The sequence below is a fragment of the Periplaneta americana genome, chromosome 16 (genome assembly GCF_040183065.1).
Source record: "Periplaneta americana isolate PAMFEO1 chromosome 16, P.americana_PAMFEO1_priV1, whole genome shotgun sequence".
Taxonomy (NCBI): domain Eukaryota; kingdom Metazoa; phylum Arthropoda; class Insecta; order Blattodea; family Blattidae; genus Periplaneta; species Periplaneta americana.
In genome coordinates, this window is record NC_091132.1 from 863,972 (window position 1) to 884,037 (window position 20,066).

The window sequence follows — 20,066 nt, forward strand, 5'->3', positions numbered from 1 at the left end:
GGGTAATTATTAAAGAAATTATTTCCACACGCCTGGACTTGAACGGCCCAGTACAAAAAGCACTGGCCGAGAGCTGAAGCTAAGCGAGCGTTGGGCGTCATTTTACTCCTGTGTTTCTGAAAACTTGTGATAAAGCTAGCCCAGCTATGCGCTACTAGACGAAACATCACGTGTTTTTCTCCTGGCCTTGCTTCCCTCGGCTAGCTCCCGCCTCACAGTCAGCTGGTTAGCTCACGCGCGTACTATTTATTTTCTTTATTTGATATTTTCAATATTTTCTTACCAACGGTGCACCAGTAAAAAAATGTGTTTATTTGTACTTTCAATGCGGAATCTAACCATATATTTTAAAAATATTTTTTCGTGGGCAAAGGCGTCTTAATGAAGAAAAATCTAAATTTCTCCATTTCCATAAAAAGTAAGAAAAACTGTTTACATGTCAATATAAACTTTAATTTCTCAGCATCAAAATAAAGCATCATTTTGATCATTGGGTGAAAGGGTTTCGGAGCCACAACAGTTTAAAATTGCTAATTTTATGAAAATACGATAAATTTAAATATTATTAATTTAAACACTATGAAGTTCTGATGCCTCAAACTTTGCACAAAGCATTGTATCACAGTTGTCAACGGACAGAAAAAGTTTCATTGTATTTAAAAATTGTAAGGTCAATTTTCTCTATATTTCGGTCGATTTGAGATGGAATAGCTCGTATACAGTCCAAGTGGAACTCACGCTTCAGCTCATTTCTCCAGCATCGCAGTGGCACAGGAGGTCCATCTTCGCATGGATGAAGGAAGGCATACGCTCCAGTTGTCACCCTGCAGCAAGTAATGCTCAAGCACTGCAATTATCTTCGGACTAAGAACGGAAAATGATCCCCTAACACGTGCGTTCATTCTCTTTTAGTTATGATACTAAAGATCAAGTAAATAAGAGGATGCTTATAATAAACCGACCGGCCGATCCGACAAAGTGAGGCGAGGCAGGCTGACGTGCCTTTCCAGAACGAAGGCAATCTCGTGGCCGCTTTATAAGCCAATCAGAAACCTCCCTTCTACAACGCGTCCACCTCCGTTGCCTTTACACGTGTCAGGACACAGGCACTCGATTCATGCTGGTGTTATACTTTATAACCGAAAGGCTGGAGAATCGGCTTTCCACACTGGAGACCCGGGTTGACGACCCTAGGAACTCCGCGCTGTCTGCTCCGACCCCCTGACTCCTCGTTTTTACGCCACTCGTATAGAGGATTCCACTTTAAGAAAGTAGCATTGAACATATGGAGGTTGTTCCGACAACTATTTATAATTATTTTTCTTGAGAACTGGGAATTAATTAAATTTAATTCATAGAACATAACTTCATTGAGAACTAGATCGATTTCGTATGCTAAAATTGTGTTACACCTCTAAAATTACCAGATATGTAATTTACGAATAACGGGTAACAGCTAAATTGATGGAATAGTCAAAGATCTCCGCTGAAAAACAACAGACAAGTAGGAGTGGTACAGTTAAGGCTAAGATTTCACATTGTTAAAACACGCTTATTTGAAGAAGTACACAAAATTTAACTGTCAACAAAACAACAAAGGCATTAGGTTCTTGTTTGATTATAGTGTGAAGTTAATAATGGAAAAAGGTGCTGTACATAATCTTAATTTGTATTATAAGCGCTCCGTAACATTTAATAACGATAAACGTGTGCTGCACATAATCTTAAGTCTGTATTATAAGCACTCTTAACCAATAAAATAAATGTTATTATTATTATATTATTATTATTATTATTATTATTATTATTATTATTATTATTATTATTCAAAAAGTTGGGGTGTACTATCAGCTGTAACATGAGCTGCTGTCAAGAAGTCAAAAGGAGAATAGCAATGGCAAAGGAAGATTTTAATAGAAAAAGGACCTCTGCAGAAAGAACTAAGGAAGAGACTAGTGAAGTGCTTTGTGTGAAGTGTACCATTGTATGGGACAGAAACATGGACATTACGTCGAAGTGAAGAGAAGCGAATACAACCATTTGAAATATGGATACAGTCATCGGTCTGTCTCCGTGAAGTGCAGGCGTGTTCACTGTCATCGTTTATCATCCACAACTCATTCATAGTTTTTTAAAATAGTTAGTCACCGGTCGGTGCGGTACTTCGGTGCTATTTATTCAGTACATAAGAGAATACAATTTTACATTAGAGAATTTAGCTGGCTACATGGGATCATTGAATTGAACCCGAGGCCAAGAAAGAGAACGAAGAAGAAGAAGAAATATGGATATATAGAAGGATGGAGCGTGTGAAATGGACAGACAGAGTAAGAAAGCAAGCTGTATTGGAAAAAGTGGATGAAGAAAGAATGATGCTGAAACTGGTTCAGAAAGAGGAAAAGGAGTTGGCTGGGGCACTGGTTGAGAAGAAAGCGCCTTCTGAAGGATGCACTGGAAGGAACGGTGAACGGGAGAAGAGTTCGGGGCAGAAGAAGATATCAGATGATAGACGACATTAAGATATATGGATCATATGCGGAGACAAAGAGGAAGGCAGAAAATAGGGAAGACTGAAGAATGCTGGGTTTGCAGTGAAATACTTTGCCTTGGGCAGAACACCATGAATGAATTATTATTATTATTATTATTATTATTATTATTATTATTATTATTAAGCCTACTATTACCATTATTATTATTATTATTATTATTATTATTATTATTATTATTATTATTATTATTAAGCCTACTATTACCATTATTATTATTATTATTATTATTATTATTAGTAGTAGTAGTAGTAGTAGTAGTAGTATTTGTAATTACAGTAACGTTTAGGTCCCTAAAACTGTATTTTAATGCATACTTTCGATCAACTTTTATTATATAAACTTATATAAAATATTCAACGGTCTACTGGATAATAGCAAAATATTATCACAAATCCAGATTAACGCTAGAACATCACATTTAAGAAATCGTCAATTGTTATATTATAAAAAACCAAACACTTCATCACATAAAAATTCACCAGTGTTAAAAATGTGTTCAAATTTCAATGAAATATGTAAAACATGGGATCTAGATTTCTGCATTTCTTACATGGAATACAAACATTTTCTTATTAATATACTGAAGGTAGTTGATTTTATATAATATTGCTATTTGTTACTCTGTAATTTACCAATTATAACTACATTTTACATTTTTGGCTATGATATCTATATTTAACTATTTTTCATGTATTTTATTTTGTATTTTTCATTTTGTATCTACATCTGTATCTCTTATTTAGGTAGTATCTATTTGTCTGTTATTTTTTTTTCTTTCCTTTTCTCATTTTCCATTTTAATTTGTATTTACACTTGTATCTGTTTCATCTCTTTTTTTTCCATGTTATCTATGTTTTTTTATTTTTTGTAAACGAATATCTGTACTGTCTATTATAATTGGGGCTTGCCCTGTTATAGGCATAAATAAATAAATAAATAAATAAATAAATAAATTATGGAGCCTAGTTGAGGTGTCTGAAAGTTGGTTAATGGCCTAAATATCCGAAGTCTAGTTATAGGCCTAATATATATAATAGTAATATGCGTTACAAGAGCGGTATGTTGAAGTTTTCATGTTCGAGAAAAAGTTTGAAAAAGCAAAACGTAGTTGAGCTTTTTTAATTTCCGAGAATTGAAAGAAAACATACCGCTCGTGTATCGTACATTATTTTGTGCGAAGATCGTTTATTACATGCCTGAAAGAGGAATTTCTAATTAGTTGCAATGAAATCTCCATCTTGGTTTCTGTCCAATGGCGGCAAATTTGCAAAACAAAAATATCTATCTTCAACATTGTTGCTTTAAAATGTTTTCTGTGTTTACTATACTCCAGCAGGCCGTGATTTACGTCTGTCTTTTTTTCCCCCCCAGTCTATGGAATCTTGTTGATTTTTTCACGGCTTCCTTAATTTTACTTGCGTCACGAATGCAGTAACTTTAGTGGAGTTGTAGAGTTTACTTAATTTTTGCAAATATTTAAAAACAATAATCAACAGTTCAACTTAGGTGAAATTGCAGTGGTAAGTTTCCAATTTATAATTATTACTATATTGAACGTCTCTAAAAATAATATGTTAAAAGCCTAAAGCAGTAAAATCAATATGTCACTTAAGCGGTAAGAAGAGGGAAATTGTTATTTGTTTTAGGTTGGAAATTTTGAATGTGGAATTTTAGACTTTCCGCGGATTGGTTTTGTGCGGAAACCAAGCAAATACGCACGATCTCGCACAAAATATAATGTATGTTTTTGCAGGCATTATTATGGCATTAATAAGTTTTTTTCATCATTTCAACGGACTCAACGTACCTGTGTTGTGGGATAAACTTGCTCGAACGCTGTACGTGTTAGGAAGAGAGTGAGATAGAGATACTGCACCTCACTCGTTCTGCTAACGGAGGCAACAGTGTACTATAGCCAAGACCCGTAAGACCAATGTTTTTTTTCTTAAGGTGGAATACTCTATAGTTACATATCAAACGAAAGGGCTACTTTACTAAAGAATGCAAAGTTTTCGGATGTTAACAAATTCAGCAATTCCTCATTTCGGAGAAGTCACTAACAATAGGCCTACGTGAACCAACAACTCTAAACAAGGACTTGCACGGCTTGTAAGTCGTCAACAGTCTGCTGATATTTTGAACGAAGGACCAATTATTGTTAGTGATCACATGCGAGATGGGAAATAAACTGGAGACATAACGAAAAACTTCCTGAAACTGCCATACATGCTTTACTTGAGTAAAGAACTTTTTCCGAAAATTTACAACCTTCTGAACATACTGCACCTACCAGGGATTCTGCCAGTGTCAATTGTCTCTGTTCAGATAAGTTTCTCTACTATTCGTAGGTTAAAGGCGTATTTGAGGAACATACTGTAGCTTCTGATCTCGATTCACTTCAACCTATACAGGGTGTATCTAAATTGGTGTCAAATATTTCGGGGATGTGTTCGTAACACAAAAACATTACAAAAGGTTCATATGAACATTGGTCTCAAAATAATTTATTTCAGAGTTACAAGACAAAATTTAATGTTACAAAAATTGCTCGGAGTGGCTTCCTCCTGCTTCGATGTGTCCCCTAAACCTGCGTTACATGCTCTGGCGTACTCTGTTGAAAATTCCTGGAGTGTTTCGTATTTCGTGAAATCCATTTGGATACGCTCTCAGAATATCAACATTAAGAACAGGAGTCGCAAAAATCAGGGACTTTAAATGTCCCCAGACGAAGAAATCCATTGGATTCAAATCAGGTGATCGAGCAGGCCATGCAATGAATCCCCTTCGACCAATACATCCTTGGGGAAATCGATCATTAAAAAAATTACGAACTATCAGACTGAAATGAGCTGGAGCAGCATCGTGTTAAAACACATTCGTTGGATGACGTCCAGAAGCACATCATGAATTAAATGATGCAAATCATTTGGTTCTGTTCACTCACAGAATACATTTTCTTCTGATTTCTTTGCTCAACAAAATACAAACAAACAAAAAACCATCAAACAATCAGCGGTCAATGAAGGGACAAATCCTTTAATAACTCCCTAACGAATGTTTTCAGACCCATGTTCTTATTAACTTTTTTAATTGTTTTGATGTTAAGAACACGTCCCCGAAATATTTGACACCAATTTAGATACACTCTGTATACGCTCTTTCAGATACAACCCTTACTGCATGTTATATGTATAAAAAATTATCTCTTCCTAAAAGACAGGTGGCTCCTCTAAGTCGGTACTTTACCCATGTTCTCGAGTAATACAGAAGTCTTGCAAATGCTTTATCTGAAATTAGTCCAACGATTTACAACTTTGAAATGATATTAGCCTACTAAGATTTCAGTATTTAAAAGCAACACACTTCACAAACTAAACTAATTAACGAACAAAATACATGGATTGACTAATTAATTAATTGTTCAAACATTGAAACTTGAGATTTGCTAAGAAGCTCGACGCATGTTAGCTCGCCTGTCGCCCGTCCGCTTAATACACTCGGCTAATGTGCAATATTGGTCAGCAACGTAACGACTTGTGGCGGTTACGTCCATACTTCACACGTCATTACGACAAGCTGCGGTAAAGACGCGTTAACAATCGATCTCGCTACTAAATGACATGGTTCTATTGGCTAAATCATACAACGGCGGACAAACTCATTATGGAAAGAGGGAGACCATGAAATATCACACGATTCCATTCTAGACAGACCGACAAGAAAAATAAGAAAACGAACGCACGGTGTTCCGCAGCCCCCACCACCCCCTCCGTTCGCTCCCGTGTTTTCAATTAACTGGCTTCGCTCGGTCTGAGAAGAACGGCCGCAGAGTCTGGGCCAAGCAATCCAACAAACACAAAGCTGCCGCAAGCCTGTCAGGCATCAGTGTCAATCCGCTAATACTTGGATTCCTGCAATTTATGGGGCCTGGAACACGTCAGCATTTTCCTGCTAACATGACCAAACTACATGCTTATTCCAGAGAACTTGGTTCGAGATGATGAGAATGAGGTTGGTGAGGGGAATCGGTTATGGTTGGAGATGTAGACCACGCATGTCAGTTGATGCCCACAGCAGCAAGCGCGCGCTTTAGAGCCCAGGAGAGCCTGAGCGCTTTACAGCGGAAAGGAAAGAGACAGACGAAAGAGGTGGTATATGCCGCTTGGTCGAGCTATAATCAGGGATGGCCAGCACTGATTCAATAGATAAAGGGAAGAGAACTTATTAAAACTGTATCCATGGTAATTTTTAGGTTTGCCTGAGAAGTATAAGTGCATTATAAGAATGTAAGTTTTAATTTTAATGCTCATTTTTCACAAGTTTGATTTTCTTATTCAAAAGAAATATTTTCTCAACTTTTTTTTATAGAAAAGTGAAATTTTCAGGTATAGGCCTATTTATTTAGTAGCCTTACAGAATGTTTTCGTAAATCTAATATACCGTATATAAGTTACGTATTACTGAAGATAGTGTATTGAAAATTTTGAAAATATTCGCATGGAAATTGTTTGTAAAGAAATGAATTAACAAAGCAAGTACTGTTACATCATAAGCAAAACATACGTGCCCATGTGTTGTAAAAATGTCAGCTCTATAGCTTCAGCAGATTTCGAGAAAATAATTTAATATTCTGATGATAGGAAGTTGCTCACAAATATCACCTTAAAAGCATAATGCGATAAGAGTTTTGTTATGTAATATTAGTTACACTTAAAACAGATACAGTACCTAGGTAACTTTGCTTTGTACTGTAATATTGTTTTGATTAGTTTATCGATTACTTTTGTAAGGCTAAAGATACCCTCAATATCAATTCCAACTTATCATGTCATACTCAGTCTCTTTTTTGGGGATATCACTTTCTTTATGAACGATGTGTTTCATCCATTTAGTACAGTATAGTTGTACTACTATGGAATTTATGTGAATATTCCTTCTTAACTCTTTATTATGTTATTAACATTTAAAACACAAGTGCAATATTAAGAAATTGATATTAGTACTTTTGTCTTACAGCCAATATAGATAATATTAAACGTAAAGAAACCACATAAAAATAACAACATAAAATTTCACGTTCCGGTTGAAGTTTGTGCACCACTGTTTTCTTAATCCAACAGGCTGCTTATTCATATACACAACCCTTCCTCTTTCCATACTTAGCGCTTGCTGCCCGCGCACTACGTCAAGGTCAGAAAAATGCGCTTGCTTTGACATCACTGAAGTAGACATGATAATAGTAGGGTCACAACACAAAGGAAGAACCCTGCCTGATCCAGTACGAATAATTGATGCCTCTTTTCAATTAATTGCATGGACTAATCAGATATGATCGTAAGAATGTCAGAGGAAATCGAAGTACTCTGAGAAAGCCTACAGGCTCAGTCTGTACGACCCGTTCGTATCAACGCCACTCAATTGTTCGCTGTAACTTCCCTTGGAAATGAAAATCAATTTCTGGGGCGAGGGCAAACTTGTTAGAGAGAAGGAACAAGGGGAACGACTTGTCTGCTGGCCAGTGGCGGATAACATCAATTACAGACGTTTGTACATACACAGGATTTAGACATAAAATGTTCTATCATTAAAAAGGAAGATATGTGCTGCTGTAACTAAGAGATGAGGCGTTAAGCGACTTGGAGGACTGACCATTTGCCACAAATGAAATTTCTGAAAAATTGTTGACGTCTGGCATCCTATTAATCTGAAAACTGACATAATAGTGAACACTAGCAGCGGTATTACTATGAATTCGGGGTCGTTCGTTTCACGCCTTTCATTCATAAAATTCTGATCAGCCAGACTACATGCATTAACAGAACGTTCGCTTATAAAGTTTCGGACAGAACAATTACAGAACTTCACCGTGTAGCCACTGACAAATACCCGTACAAAATCTTCGTCATTTATGTTCAGGCATTGTTTCTGTGAAACCTCGGATGAGGCAGGTTTTATTTGTAACAGCTAAGTTTCTCTTCCCATCCGCTGTTTATGGGGTACCCATCATATATCCATGTCTGAATTAGCCAACTTTTCTAACTGATCTCAAACTCTTGCTTCCAATTACTTAATTATATCATGAAATGTATGTAAATATGCTAAATCCATCTGCCTCAATGTGTAGGTGCTTGCGTCCTCTATTAAATTGTCAGTTTGTGCTTATATTTCACCTTTGTTTCCTGGGCATTAACAGTAATTCATCCATAGTGTTTTGCCAAGAGCAGGTGTTTCATTTCAAACCCAGCATTCTCCAGTCTTTCCTATTTTCTGCCTTCCTCTTAGTCTCCGCATATGATGCATATATCTTAATGTCGTCTATTCTGTGTATTAACAGTCATTAAATGTAATAGGCACAAAAATATTTGGTCATGAACATTATCAGGCACTTGTTGCTGCTTCTGATGCTGCTACTGCTATCGTTTCGGCGAATTAGCATAGTTACTTGAAAAAAAAAACCCTCAATAGTAATATGCGTTACAAGAGCGGTATGTTGACGTTTTCATGGTCGAGGAAAAGATTGAAAAAGCGAAACGTAGTTGAGCTTTTTTAATTTCCGAGAACATGAAAACAAACATACCGCTCGTGTATCGTACATTATTTTGTGCGAAGATCGTTTATTACATACCTGAAAGACGAATTTCTAATTAGTTGCAATGAAATCTCCATGTTGGTTTCTGTTTAATGACGGCAACTTCGGAAAACCAAAATATCTTTCTTCAACATTGTTGCTATAAAATGTTTTCTGTGTTTACTATATTGCAGCAGGCCGTGATATACGTCTGTCTTTTTTTTCCCCCAGTCTATAATGAGTCTGGAATCTTGTTGATTTTTTCACGGGTTCCTTAATGTTACTTGCATTACAAATGTAGTAACTTTTGTGGTGTTGTAGAGTTTACTTAATTTTTGCAAATATTTAAACACAATAATTAACAGTACAATTTAGGTGAAACTGCAGTGGTAAGTTTCCAATTTATAATTATTACTATATTGAACGTCTTTAAAAATAAAAGCCTAAAGCAGTAAAATGAATATGACGCTTAAGCGGTAAGAATAGGGAAATTGTTATGTGTGTTACGTTGGGAATACTGAATGTGGTATTTCACACTTACAGCGTATTGGTTCTGTGCAGAAAGCAAGCAAATACGCACGATCTCGCACAAAATACTTTTTGTTATCCTGGTTTATGTTTCTCCAGTTGCAGTTGTCACAAATAAAGTGTTGTATGAAGATCTTCCTGTATTCCGAAGCTATTAAACGTACCAATTAACGAGTGACACCCAACAAGAGTATATTCAGAGGCAGTGACGTGTCCGCGGTTGGCAGCACTGGGAGTCAGGCGTCGACAAGGTTACAGATAGATTCCTTTCCGCTGTTTTTATACATTAGACCGCATAGATTTGGCAGCTCGCTCCGTAGAGATGAAAGTCTCCTCATTCGCAAACATTTCCATGTCCTGCGAAGCGTAATAGCTCACAAGGAAGGCACTTCTCTTCGCTAAGTCACTTTTGAAATACTTGATTACAAAAATTAAACACACACAAAGAGAGAAAGTGACGACAAGTGTTCTGCTTTAGTGAGATGTATTTGATGAAGGGCATTTGGGCATTTCCCCAAATTGGTTAGGCTTCCCTGCCGTTCACCTTCCTCCTCCAATAGACTCTACAGTTTAATCAAGAATTAAACATCGCGTACAAGGGCAGGAAGAAATTCGCTTCGTGCGATAAGAAATTAAACGTTTCCAACGACTCTGAAAATCTTCTGGTTCACTATTCGATCCGACGCACGAGCCGCCACTGCACAGCAGTTGGTTACTAAGTGCTCCTCCGCAGCAGGAAAAGAATCCTCCAGTAACAGTCCTAGGGGAGGCATTAAGTAAGTCAGTTAATCATTTTTGTGTGATCCCACACTAACAAACCTCTCCTTCCCCTCGCCGCTATTTTAACAATCTGTCCGACCAACTGACACACCAGTAATGGCAGAGGTGACAGCTCACAACTTATGTAATTGATTAGCCTCATTTTCTATGCCTGCTTACGTGCACAGGGCAGATTAAGACATCTAACACTGATTTTCAGTCCGCAATTTCTTTACCCTTAGCCCTAATTGTTGGCAAGAGGGATCACTTGCGCGTATCACAGATTCTGCTCCCTTCAAAACTGCACAATTTTACAAATGATCATACAAAGCTCTGGATACATTCCTCACAACGCTACTGTAGGCCTAGAATATTCACTCGCACTAGTCTCGCTGTCTTCTCCGTATCTGGAGCTCCCGTCATTTCGTATCGTGAATTTGTCATACGCAGGGAAATCTTTGAGATTCGTATCTCACGAGGAAACTGTTAATGAGCTCATATCGAAACATCTCCTCAAACTGCATACACTGTTACAACTCTACAGCAGATGGATATAAAAATAGCTGCTAATATCATAGCTGCTTGTAACAAACAACGGGGCAGAGAGTGGCAGATTAGCTCCTGTAGTCCCTACGAGCTAGAATAATAGTCTGTAGAGCGGCTGTTGCACCGCCACATTTGAAGAAAATTGAAAGCGCGTCCCCCATTTTTAAGAGGCCAAAACGTGACGATAAGTGTGGGTTGAGTCGAGTAGATTGTCATATTTAGTTTACATGGATCAGTTCAAGTGAAGTCAAAAAGTGGACTTGCGTGCTAATAACTTAATCTAATCTAAAATACAAGATTTATGTACAGGAGGCACACTTCACGCTATTTAATCGCACTATTATGTCCGTAAGTAAGACAATGAAAGCAGACGAAACACGTTATACAACAGATTAGGCTATATTGGAATTATGTAACCTGAATATATAAAAGCACAGTGTGGAACGACAAATATATGTGGTACCTAAGAGGTTACGTCCAATTTCGGCTTCCCCTTCAAAATTTTCTAGAGTTCCTTTAGTGGAGCAGCGTAACCCGGAGTGAGACTAGTGGCCAACAGGCTTGGAGCTCACATATTTAGTTTTGTACAGCCCCCAACCCCTTGCAAGGACGCGTTTTGGGTACCTTTTAAATTTGTCCTCCCAATTCTCTTTCGATTTTTCGATTTTCGACAAATATAGGCTATGTTGGAACACACCCTACACAAGTAGCAATGTAAAAATATAAACATGGAACACACTATATAAATAAAATGATGTAAAATTAGAAATATAAAACATGCTATGAGCGACACAGTGTAGAATTGGAGCTAAGAAGCAAAGGTTTATAATTAGAGCTATGTGGAGTTGAGCTATGGGAGGAGGTTTCAAGTACATGTAAGAGGACGAAACGCACACGATATAAAACAATGCTATGGAGAATTCACTCAGCACAACATTAAGTAAATGCAACTGAAACTGTGAAGCAGTGACTGACTATAAATGGCAGAACCGCGACTTGCTTTCCGCCTTTTCCACGTGTACACACATACAAGAGAAAGAGCAGCACCGGGACTTCCAGTTACTCTATCTTGTAATCTTATATCCACAGACAGTGCAGTGGTGTATTCCTAAAGAAAAAAAGTGTCCTGGCTCTGGGATTTCGATAATGCAGGCAGTACTTGTCATCGTCACCGCATGGGTTCGAGTCTAGACAAAACAAATGCTACATTTCATGACCCATTGTAAATTATTATTATTATTATTATTATTATTATTATTATTATTATTATTATTATTATTTAGCAGGAAGTAGCAGCAGTACGTGCAAGTGCAGATATTGGTGAATTTGTCCTTTCTAATACCTTTAACTTCAACATGTTTAAGTATTTATAATTTTGCTTTATGTGGTATACCTTTTATTTAACTGAATTTTCTCATCAGAAGTAATTGCTAAATTACTATAATTTGGTTTAAGAGACCATTACTTGCTTTCAGTCATCTCATGATTCATTTATTTTTAGGATTCAGTAATCAAAATCTTTGTGATAATAAACCTCTTTATTATACATACAATAATTGTTTGAATTAGTAAGAATTGTATGGTGTGCAACAGATCTGCTTCCTTACAGTTTCGGCCAAGACATGAAAAAAAAAAAAAAAAAAAAACCGGATTACTCTGTCTGAAATTTCGGTTTATTGATATTCACTTATGAAATACGAAAATTCGAAAACGATCTCTTTTTTTTTACATTTGGGAATTTAATTGAAGTGAATTTTTATGGCAGGCAGAGTAACTATCTCATGCCCCCATGTTTTATATTGCTACCAGTGCACTTCATTAGAACCAGGTACCCAGCTTCGAAGCCGTTAGCCCTGTGAACTTACAGTATATTTATTTTCCCCTATTATCATATTATAGGACTAGCCGTGCCCGTGCGCTCCGCTGCACCTGTTAGAAATAAATATAAAGTAATTGAACGGACGTTTGATCCAGGGAACAACTTTTACAACAGCGCAAGATAATCCGCTTCGCTCATTACCCAATTTTTTTTGCATTGCATTTATTGCATATATATTTTATGTATTTTAACACGATTCAATTGAGCATAGTTAAAATATGAATTATACAATAATGGATTGCTAAGCTAACGTACTATTACTGCATACTAAATCAATACACTCTCGTTGTTCGTTTATTCTCTGAGATTAAAATGAGTGTACATAAATATTATTTTAAGAAATACAGAAAACGAATGTACAAAATAGCCTATCAAATTTTCTATGCATAAGAAGCTATTTTAATCTTACCTGTCCTCGATTTATTCAGATGTTACTGTAATAACATTATAGCATTATGTCCATCTAGAGAAACTACACTTTCCAATGGTGAAATAATAATTAATTATACAAATCGGTTAATTTAGCTTCTGATATTACTTCATACAAACACAGAAACATTCTCTGTAGGCTATGTTTAATAGCTTTCGATTGTTGATGTCCAAGGCCCCTGTTTCGATTGTTGTTGTCCAAGGCCCCTTATAGACGAAGTCATTTGTTCTTAATTCATTGCACTGTCTTAGATGGCGTTATTTTAATTTTTTAAACTCATTTATCTCATTAAATATCAGTCCTATCAAAATTTTGTAAAGACTAAAACTTATCGGAAATCATTTTTAAAGAAACTTTTGTTATGTAACATTTTTCACAAAAATCAATAATAAGCGAGATATTTCAATTTATTTAATTCAGGCCCCCTTATAACCCCCCTTTTAAATAAAGTATTTTGAATGCCATATAGCCTAAAATCTAAGTTACAACGAACTTAATTTATATTCCAATTTTCATATAAATCGGTTCAGCCATTATTGCGTGAAAAGGTAACAAACATACAGACATACAAACAAAAATTTCAAAAATGCGATTTCCGGTTTCAGGGTGGTTAATTATATATGTTAGGACCAATTATTTTTGGAAAATCGAAAATTACCAGAAAAATTTCGGCTACAGATTTATTATTAGTATAGATTATCTAAGAAATTAGCAAGTTCTTTGTGATAGTAGAAAAGAAAGAGTGGGGGAAGGGAAGTGGTCCGTGGTCCAGAAAACGATCACGTAACAATCCACACAATGGTATGTATAGGATGCCAGACGTATATCACTAACAGGTACCATGAAGCGTACAAGGCGAAATACAGGTGGATCAAAAGAATTTCGACACCAGTCTATTACCTATAATAGGCTACTGTAATTAAGTTTTGTATTTGAGAGGAAGCACTGCAATCTATTACGCTTAGACTCGGCCCGGCTTCACCCATCCCTAGACCAGTCAGTCCCTTCCGTGCGCTCGGAGTGCTGTGGATATCGAACACGATGACCATGATAGAGAAACTCGAGACCCCCGAGAAAAAACCCAACTGCGACCTCGTCCGCCACAGCTGCACTATGGATTTTTACCGCAACCGGGACCCAGAGCGCCTGTGATCCTCCTAGACGCAAGACGTCCTGCAAGTCTGTTGAAACCCACAGTTTTCTATTTTCCAGATTCATCATACGTGTTTGAATTAATTTGTCATTAACATTAAACTCATGTTTCTTTGTGTTGACATGGTAATGAACAGTAAATTATCCCCCCCCCCACAACTTACAGTATACCGTATTTACTCGCTTATTAAACCCTCCTCGCATACGAGTATGAGACTTCGCCTCTACTTTAAGAGTGAAATGTAAAATATATAATATCCGCATATTAGACACCACCGACATAATACAATACAAGGCTCTAGGTTCCGAATTCCTGCCTGAGACTTACCGACATATGTAGGCTACAATACAAGACTCTAGGTTCCGAATTCCTGCCTGAGACTTACCGACATATGTAGGCTACAATAAAAGACTCTAGGTTCCGAATTCCTGCCTGAGACTTACCGACATATGTAGGCTACAATAAAAGACTCTAGGTTCCGAATTCCTGCCTGAGACTTACCGACATATGTAGGCTACAATAAAAGACTCTAGGTTCCGAATTCCTGCCTGTGACTTACCGACATATGTAGGCTACAATAAAAGACTCTAGGTTCCGAATTCCTGCCTGTGACTTACCGACATATGTAGGCTACAATAAAAGACTCTAGGTTCCGAATTCCTGCCTGAGACTTACCGACATATGTAGGCTACAATAAAAGACTCTAGGTTCCGAATTCCTGCCTGAGACTTACCGACATATGTAGGCTGCAATAAAAGACTCTAGGTTCCGAATTCCTGCCTGAGATTTACAGACATATGTAGGCTACAATAAAAGACTCTAGGTTCCGAATTCCTGCCTGAGACTTACCGACATATGTAGGCTACAATAAAAGACTCTAGGTTCCGAATTCCTGCCTGTGACTTACCGACATATGTAGGCTACAATAAAAGACTCTAGGTTCCGAATTCCTGCCTGAGACTTACCGACATATGTAGGCTACAATAAAAGACTCTAGGTTCCGAATTCCTGCCTGAGATTTACCGACATATGTAGGCTACAATAAAAGACTCTAGGTTCCGAATTCCTGCCTGAGACTTACCGACATATGTAGGCTACAATAAAAGACTCTAGGTTCCGAATTCCTGCCTGTGACTTACCGACATATGTAGGCTACAATAAAAGACTCTAGGTTCCGAATTCCTGCCTGAGACTTACCGACATATGTAGGCTACAATAAAAGACTCTAGGTTCCGAATTCCTGCCTGAGATTTACCGACATATGTAGGCTACAATAAAAGACTCTAGGTTCCGAATTCCTGCCTGAGACTTACCGACATATGTAGGCTACAATAAAAGACTCTAGGTTCCGAATTCCTGCCTGAGATTTACCGACATATGTAGGCTACAATAAAAGACTCTAGGTTCCGAATTCCTGCCTGAGACTTACCGACATATGTAGGCTACAATAAAAGACTCTAGGTTCCGAATTCCTGCCTGTGACTTACCGACATATGTAGGCTACAATAAAAGACTCTAGGTTCCGAATTCCTGCCTGAGACTTACCGACATATGTAGGCTGCAATAAAAGACTCTAGGTTCCGAATTCCTGCCTGAGATTTACCGACATATGTAGGCTACAATAAAAGACTCTAGGTTCCGAATTCCTGCCTGAGACTTACCGACATATGTAGGCTACAATAAAAGACTCTAGGTTCCGAATTCCTGCCTGTGACTTACCGACATATGTAGGCTACAATAAAAGACTCTAGGTTCCGAATTCCTGCCTGAGACTTACCGACATATGTAGGCTACAATAAAAGACTCTAGGTTCCGAATTCCTGCCTGAGATTTACCGACATATGTAGGCTACAATAAAAGACTCTAGGTTCCGAATTCCTGCCTGAGACTTACCGACATATGTAGGCTACAATAAAAGACTCTAGGTTCCGAATTCCTGCCTGTGACTTACCGACATATGTAGGCTACAATAAAAGACTCTAGGTTCCGAATTCCTGCCTGAGACTTACCGACATATGTAGGCTACAATAAAAGACTCTAGGTTCCGAATTCCTGCCTGAGATTTACCGACATATGTAGGCTACAATAAAAGACTCTAGGTTCCGAATTCCTGCCTGAGACTTACCGACATATGTAGGCTACAATAAAAGACTCTAGGTTCCGAATTCCTGCCTGTGACTTACCGACATATGTAGGCTACAATAAAAGACTCTAGGTTCCGAATTCCTGCCTGAGACTTACCGACATATGTAGGCTACAATAAAAGACTCTAGGTTCCGAAATCCTGCCTGAGATTTACCGACATATGTAGGCTGCAATAAAAGACTCTAGGTTCCGAATTCCTGCCTGAGATTTACCGACATATGTAGGCTACAATAAAAGACTCTAGGTTCCGAATTCCTGCCTGAGACTTACCGACATATGTAGGCTACAATAAAAGACTCTAGGTTCCGAATTCCTGCCTGAGACTTTCGCATAATAATGTACATTATCAATCACAAATGATAACTAAGCATAAAAAATGTTGTACGTGCCAATTTCTTTGAAAATCATTTTTAAAAAAAGAAACCTATGTCCCTGGCTCAATTCACTGAGAAAAATTTTATTTAAAACTTAGCTTCTCCCGTAGATGTGCAAAACGTAGCCTAATTTAATTTAATTTATTGGTCTGACCCAATATTTTGGGTTTGCACTGCGACACAGAATAGCTCACAATAAAATTTAAAATGAAAAATTATATAAACAGGTTTCAGACAAAAGTGATTAAGACATAAGAAAAAAAATGGAACCAAGTGTTAAATTGAATGTACGCCATAAAGATTCTGACGAAATATCGCTACAGAAAGTTTTATAATGGTGGTGACGATGGCATCTTGAAGATCTCTCGTCAGCTTGTATTTTTCCCTTCACTTTACAAAGGCTTTCGGAATGGTGCCTCTCGCTCCGAAGAAGAGACCGGTAACTGTGATTTTTTCTATGTTGTATTTCGCTGATAGGTACTGAATCGTGGGCTCGTAGATTTTCTTTTTCTCTTCGTTCACTTCAGATGGTTGAGTGCTGAGAATTCAAATCTGATCGTAGGATGAATTATTTCGACTGTCTGCTTATTACTATTTATAGCTATGATATCGATCCTACGATTGCTCCCACCATCAGCAATACAATGAACTTCCTCGTGAACGTCTAGATTTTTGGATCGAAGTGCATCTGCGATCACAGAGGCATACATTACTAGCTGTGTTCTGCGGTTTGTCTACAGTCTACAGTCTTCAAAAACTCATGGAAACATCGCAAAGTAAAACTCGCTTCCGAAACCATCCTGTCCCGTTGTCCTGCTACTTCTCCCACTGTTTCAGCTCTTTTTGTCTGTTTACCCTTAAACTACCTACTATACTGTCTGTCCCATTATAGTTCTTCCGTTGTCACAGCACAAATTCCCTTTCCCCTTCTACTGATGGTATCGGTCTTCGCATAACGTACTTCAGAGAAGAAGATCAGTGTCAGGTGATTTAAATTGGATGCGACTTACTTCACGGAGAAGATGTATTGGCACGTTTAAACTAATTTCTATATTTAGGCTACTGTTACCTAACTTTATTTCCTTACTGCTCTTTTTTTTTCCATAATGATGCACATATAAGATTCCCCATAATTTTTTTGCACACGTCTACTTATGTTTGAACAAGAACTTAGGTACTCCTGCACTCAATTCACTCACCTCCCATGCGTAGCGCGGGTCGATGGGCTCCGGGGTCCACTTGCCCAGAAAGGGGCCGTAGCGGGCGCCCCGCGAGACGTGCTGCCTCGTCCACACTCCCGAGCCGGGGTCTCTGAGCTCGAGCTCCGGCGGCACGGGCAGCGCCGGGAGGAGGTCGTGGGGGGGACGCAGCCTCACCTCGCCCTCCGCGGCCAGCAGAGGCGGCGCCATCGTCAGCGGGTCCTCCATGGACTCGTCGGCTGCCGCCACGGGGTCGCCCTCGTCACTGCTGCCTGCACAGCAAACAGTTAGCAACTGAGTCTGGTTATAGCAAACAGTACAGAGTGTGCTGAATTATAAATTACGGTGCAGACTATATTGAAAAATTCCATAGGATTTGAAGGAGTAAATTATGGCCCACCATTAACAACTGTTTCAATCGGAAATTTAGTTCAAGATTATCTCAATAACCTGGAGAACATAGCAAAAAGTTATGTTCACCTGCCAACTGTGTACATAGTGAGGCAACCCTGCTAGAAACTTCTCGTTGCCTCGGGATTCGAGCGCGCGTCCGGCAGATGGGTGGGCGCGCGGGGAGGAAGGCGGCGCGGGAGAAGAGACGAGCTCCGCGGAGCGTTGTGCGGGGTTCGGAGGGAAAGAGAAAACCAACTGCGGCGCGAGGTGAAGGGGGAGAAGAAGCAGCGTGACAGATTATTCCCGAAAAAGAATCGTCCAGAAACAGAAACGTCGAGAATGTGTAATGTGGCAATAAATAGAAGACGCGAAGAAGTCCAGTTCAGTTTTTGGACAGCAAGCCAGTCAGTCGTCTGTGGAGTGCAATAACGAATACTGTGTTGCTGTGTGGAGTGGAAATCCCATTGTTGATAGGAGTGTTTAAATTCATTTATAGAAAGTGATTGTTGTGACAATAAAAGCTACATTATTGTTTTGAATTAGACAATAATCTACCAAGAAAACACCTGCTCAGAATTGCTGTTTATATTATTTAAATGGGGTTAAATGTTTTTGTAAATTTTAAGACACGGAGTTCTATTCAAAGATAAAAAGTATGAGATAAAAACTTCCAGACTGAGGCGCGTACTTCATCAAGAGCGAATAATTTAAACATTCAAAACGGAGGAATATCATCTATAAGAAATAATCGAAAATATCCAAAACAGAGTCATGTTGCTCAGAGCAAATAATATAAAACATTCAAAATAAGTCCTACCACCTAGAAAATAATTTAAAATGTCTAAACTGGAGGCATGCCGCCCAGAGAAAATTAAACAAAACATCCAAAAGGAGACATGCCATGCAGAGGAAATTGAAAATATAAAAAAATGAGGCACGTCGCCTAGAAGTAATGTACAAAATACCCGAAAAGGATGAACGTCATCCAGCGATTAAAATATTAAACAGAAGGGGCACATAATGCACAGAAAATGATTTTAAACGTCTAGGAAGAAAAGACTTCCCATCCAGTTGATATAATTTAACACACTTGCTTGCTGTATCTTGAAGTCACGATGGTTTCATCCATCATCTTGATTTTTCACTGACGAGCCCCCAATGGCCAAACAGTGATAATAGCTTAGCAGTAGCCTACTAGGATTATAATTAAGTTCCTCTAATCTTATGCGACTCTCAACTGACCAACGTTCTGCTTCACGGGTTTATTTTTCTATTTGCACACCGGTTGTGGTCACCATCTAACTATAAACAAGGAAGTAATACAGTTGGCATAATAACTTACTATCAATGTACAATTTCGTTACTATTTTTAAAACCTTTCAGAATTTAAAACTATTTTTCTTAACGGGAGTAGGAATTGTTGAAAGAAAGAACATATGAAAGCTTAACTGAAAATTCTAAAATATAAGCTATCGACCCAAGATAAATTTGGCACAGATACGTAGATGACATACTAATACTATACAAAGGAAACAAAATA

At 38.0% G+C, this 20,066-nt stretch overlaps 1 protein-coding gene across 4 annotated transcripts in view; it reads right to left on the reverse strand.

Annotated features, from left to right (window-relative positions):
- Positions 1-20,066, reverse strand: part of LOC138691078 (transcription factor hamlet-like) — a 648,649-nt gene that overhangs the window by 225,730 nt on the left and 402,853 nt on the right. For all 4 annotated transcript variants that reach the window (XM_069812773.1, XM_069812771.1, XM_069812770.1 and 1 more), the window contains exon 2: positions 18,134-18,405. In XM_069812773.1, the coding sequence (XP_069668874.1) occupies positions 18,134-18,405 (272 nt within the window). The remainder of the gene's footprint in view (positions 1-18,133; positions 18,406-20,066) is intronic.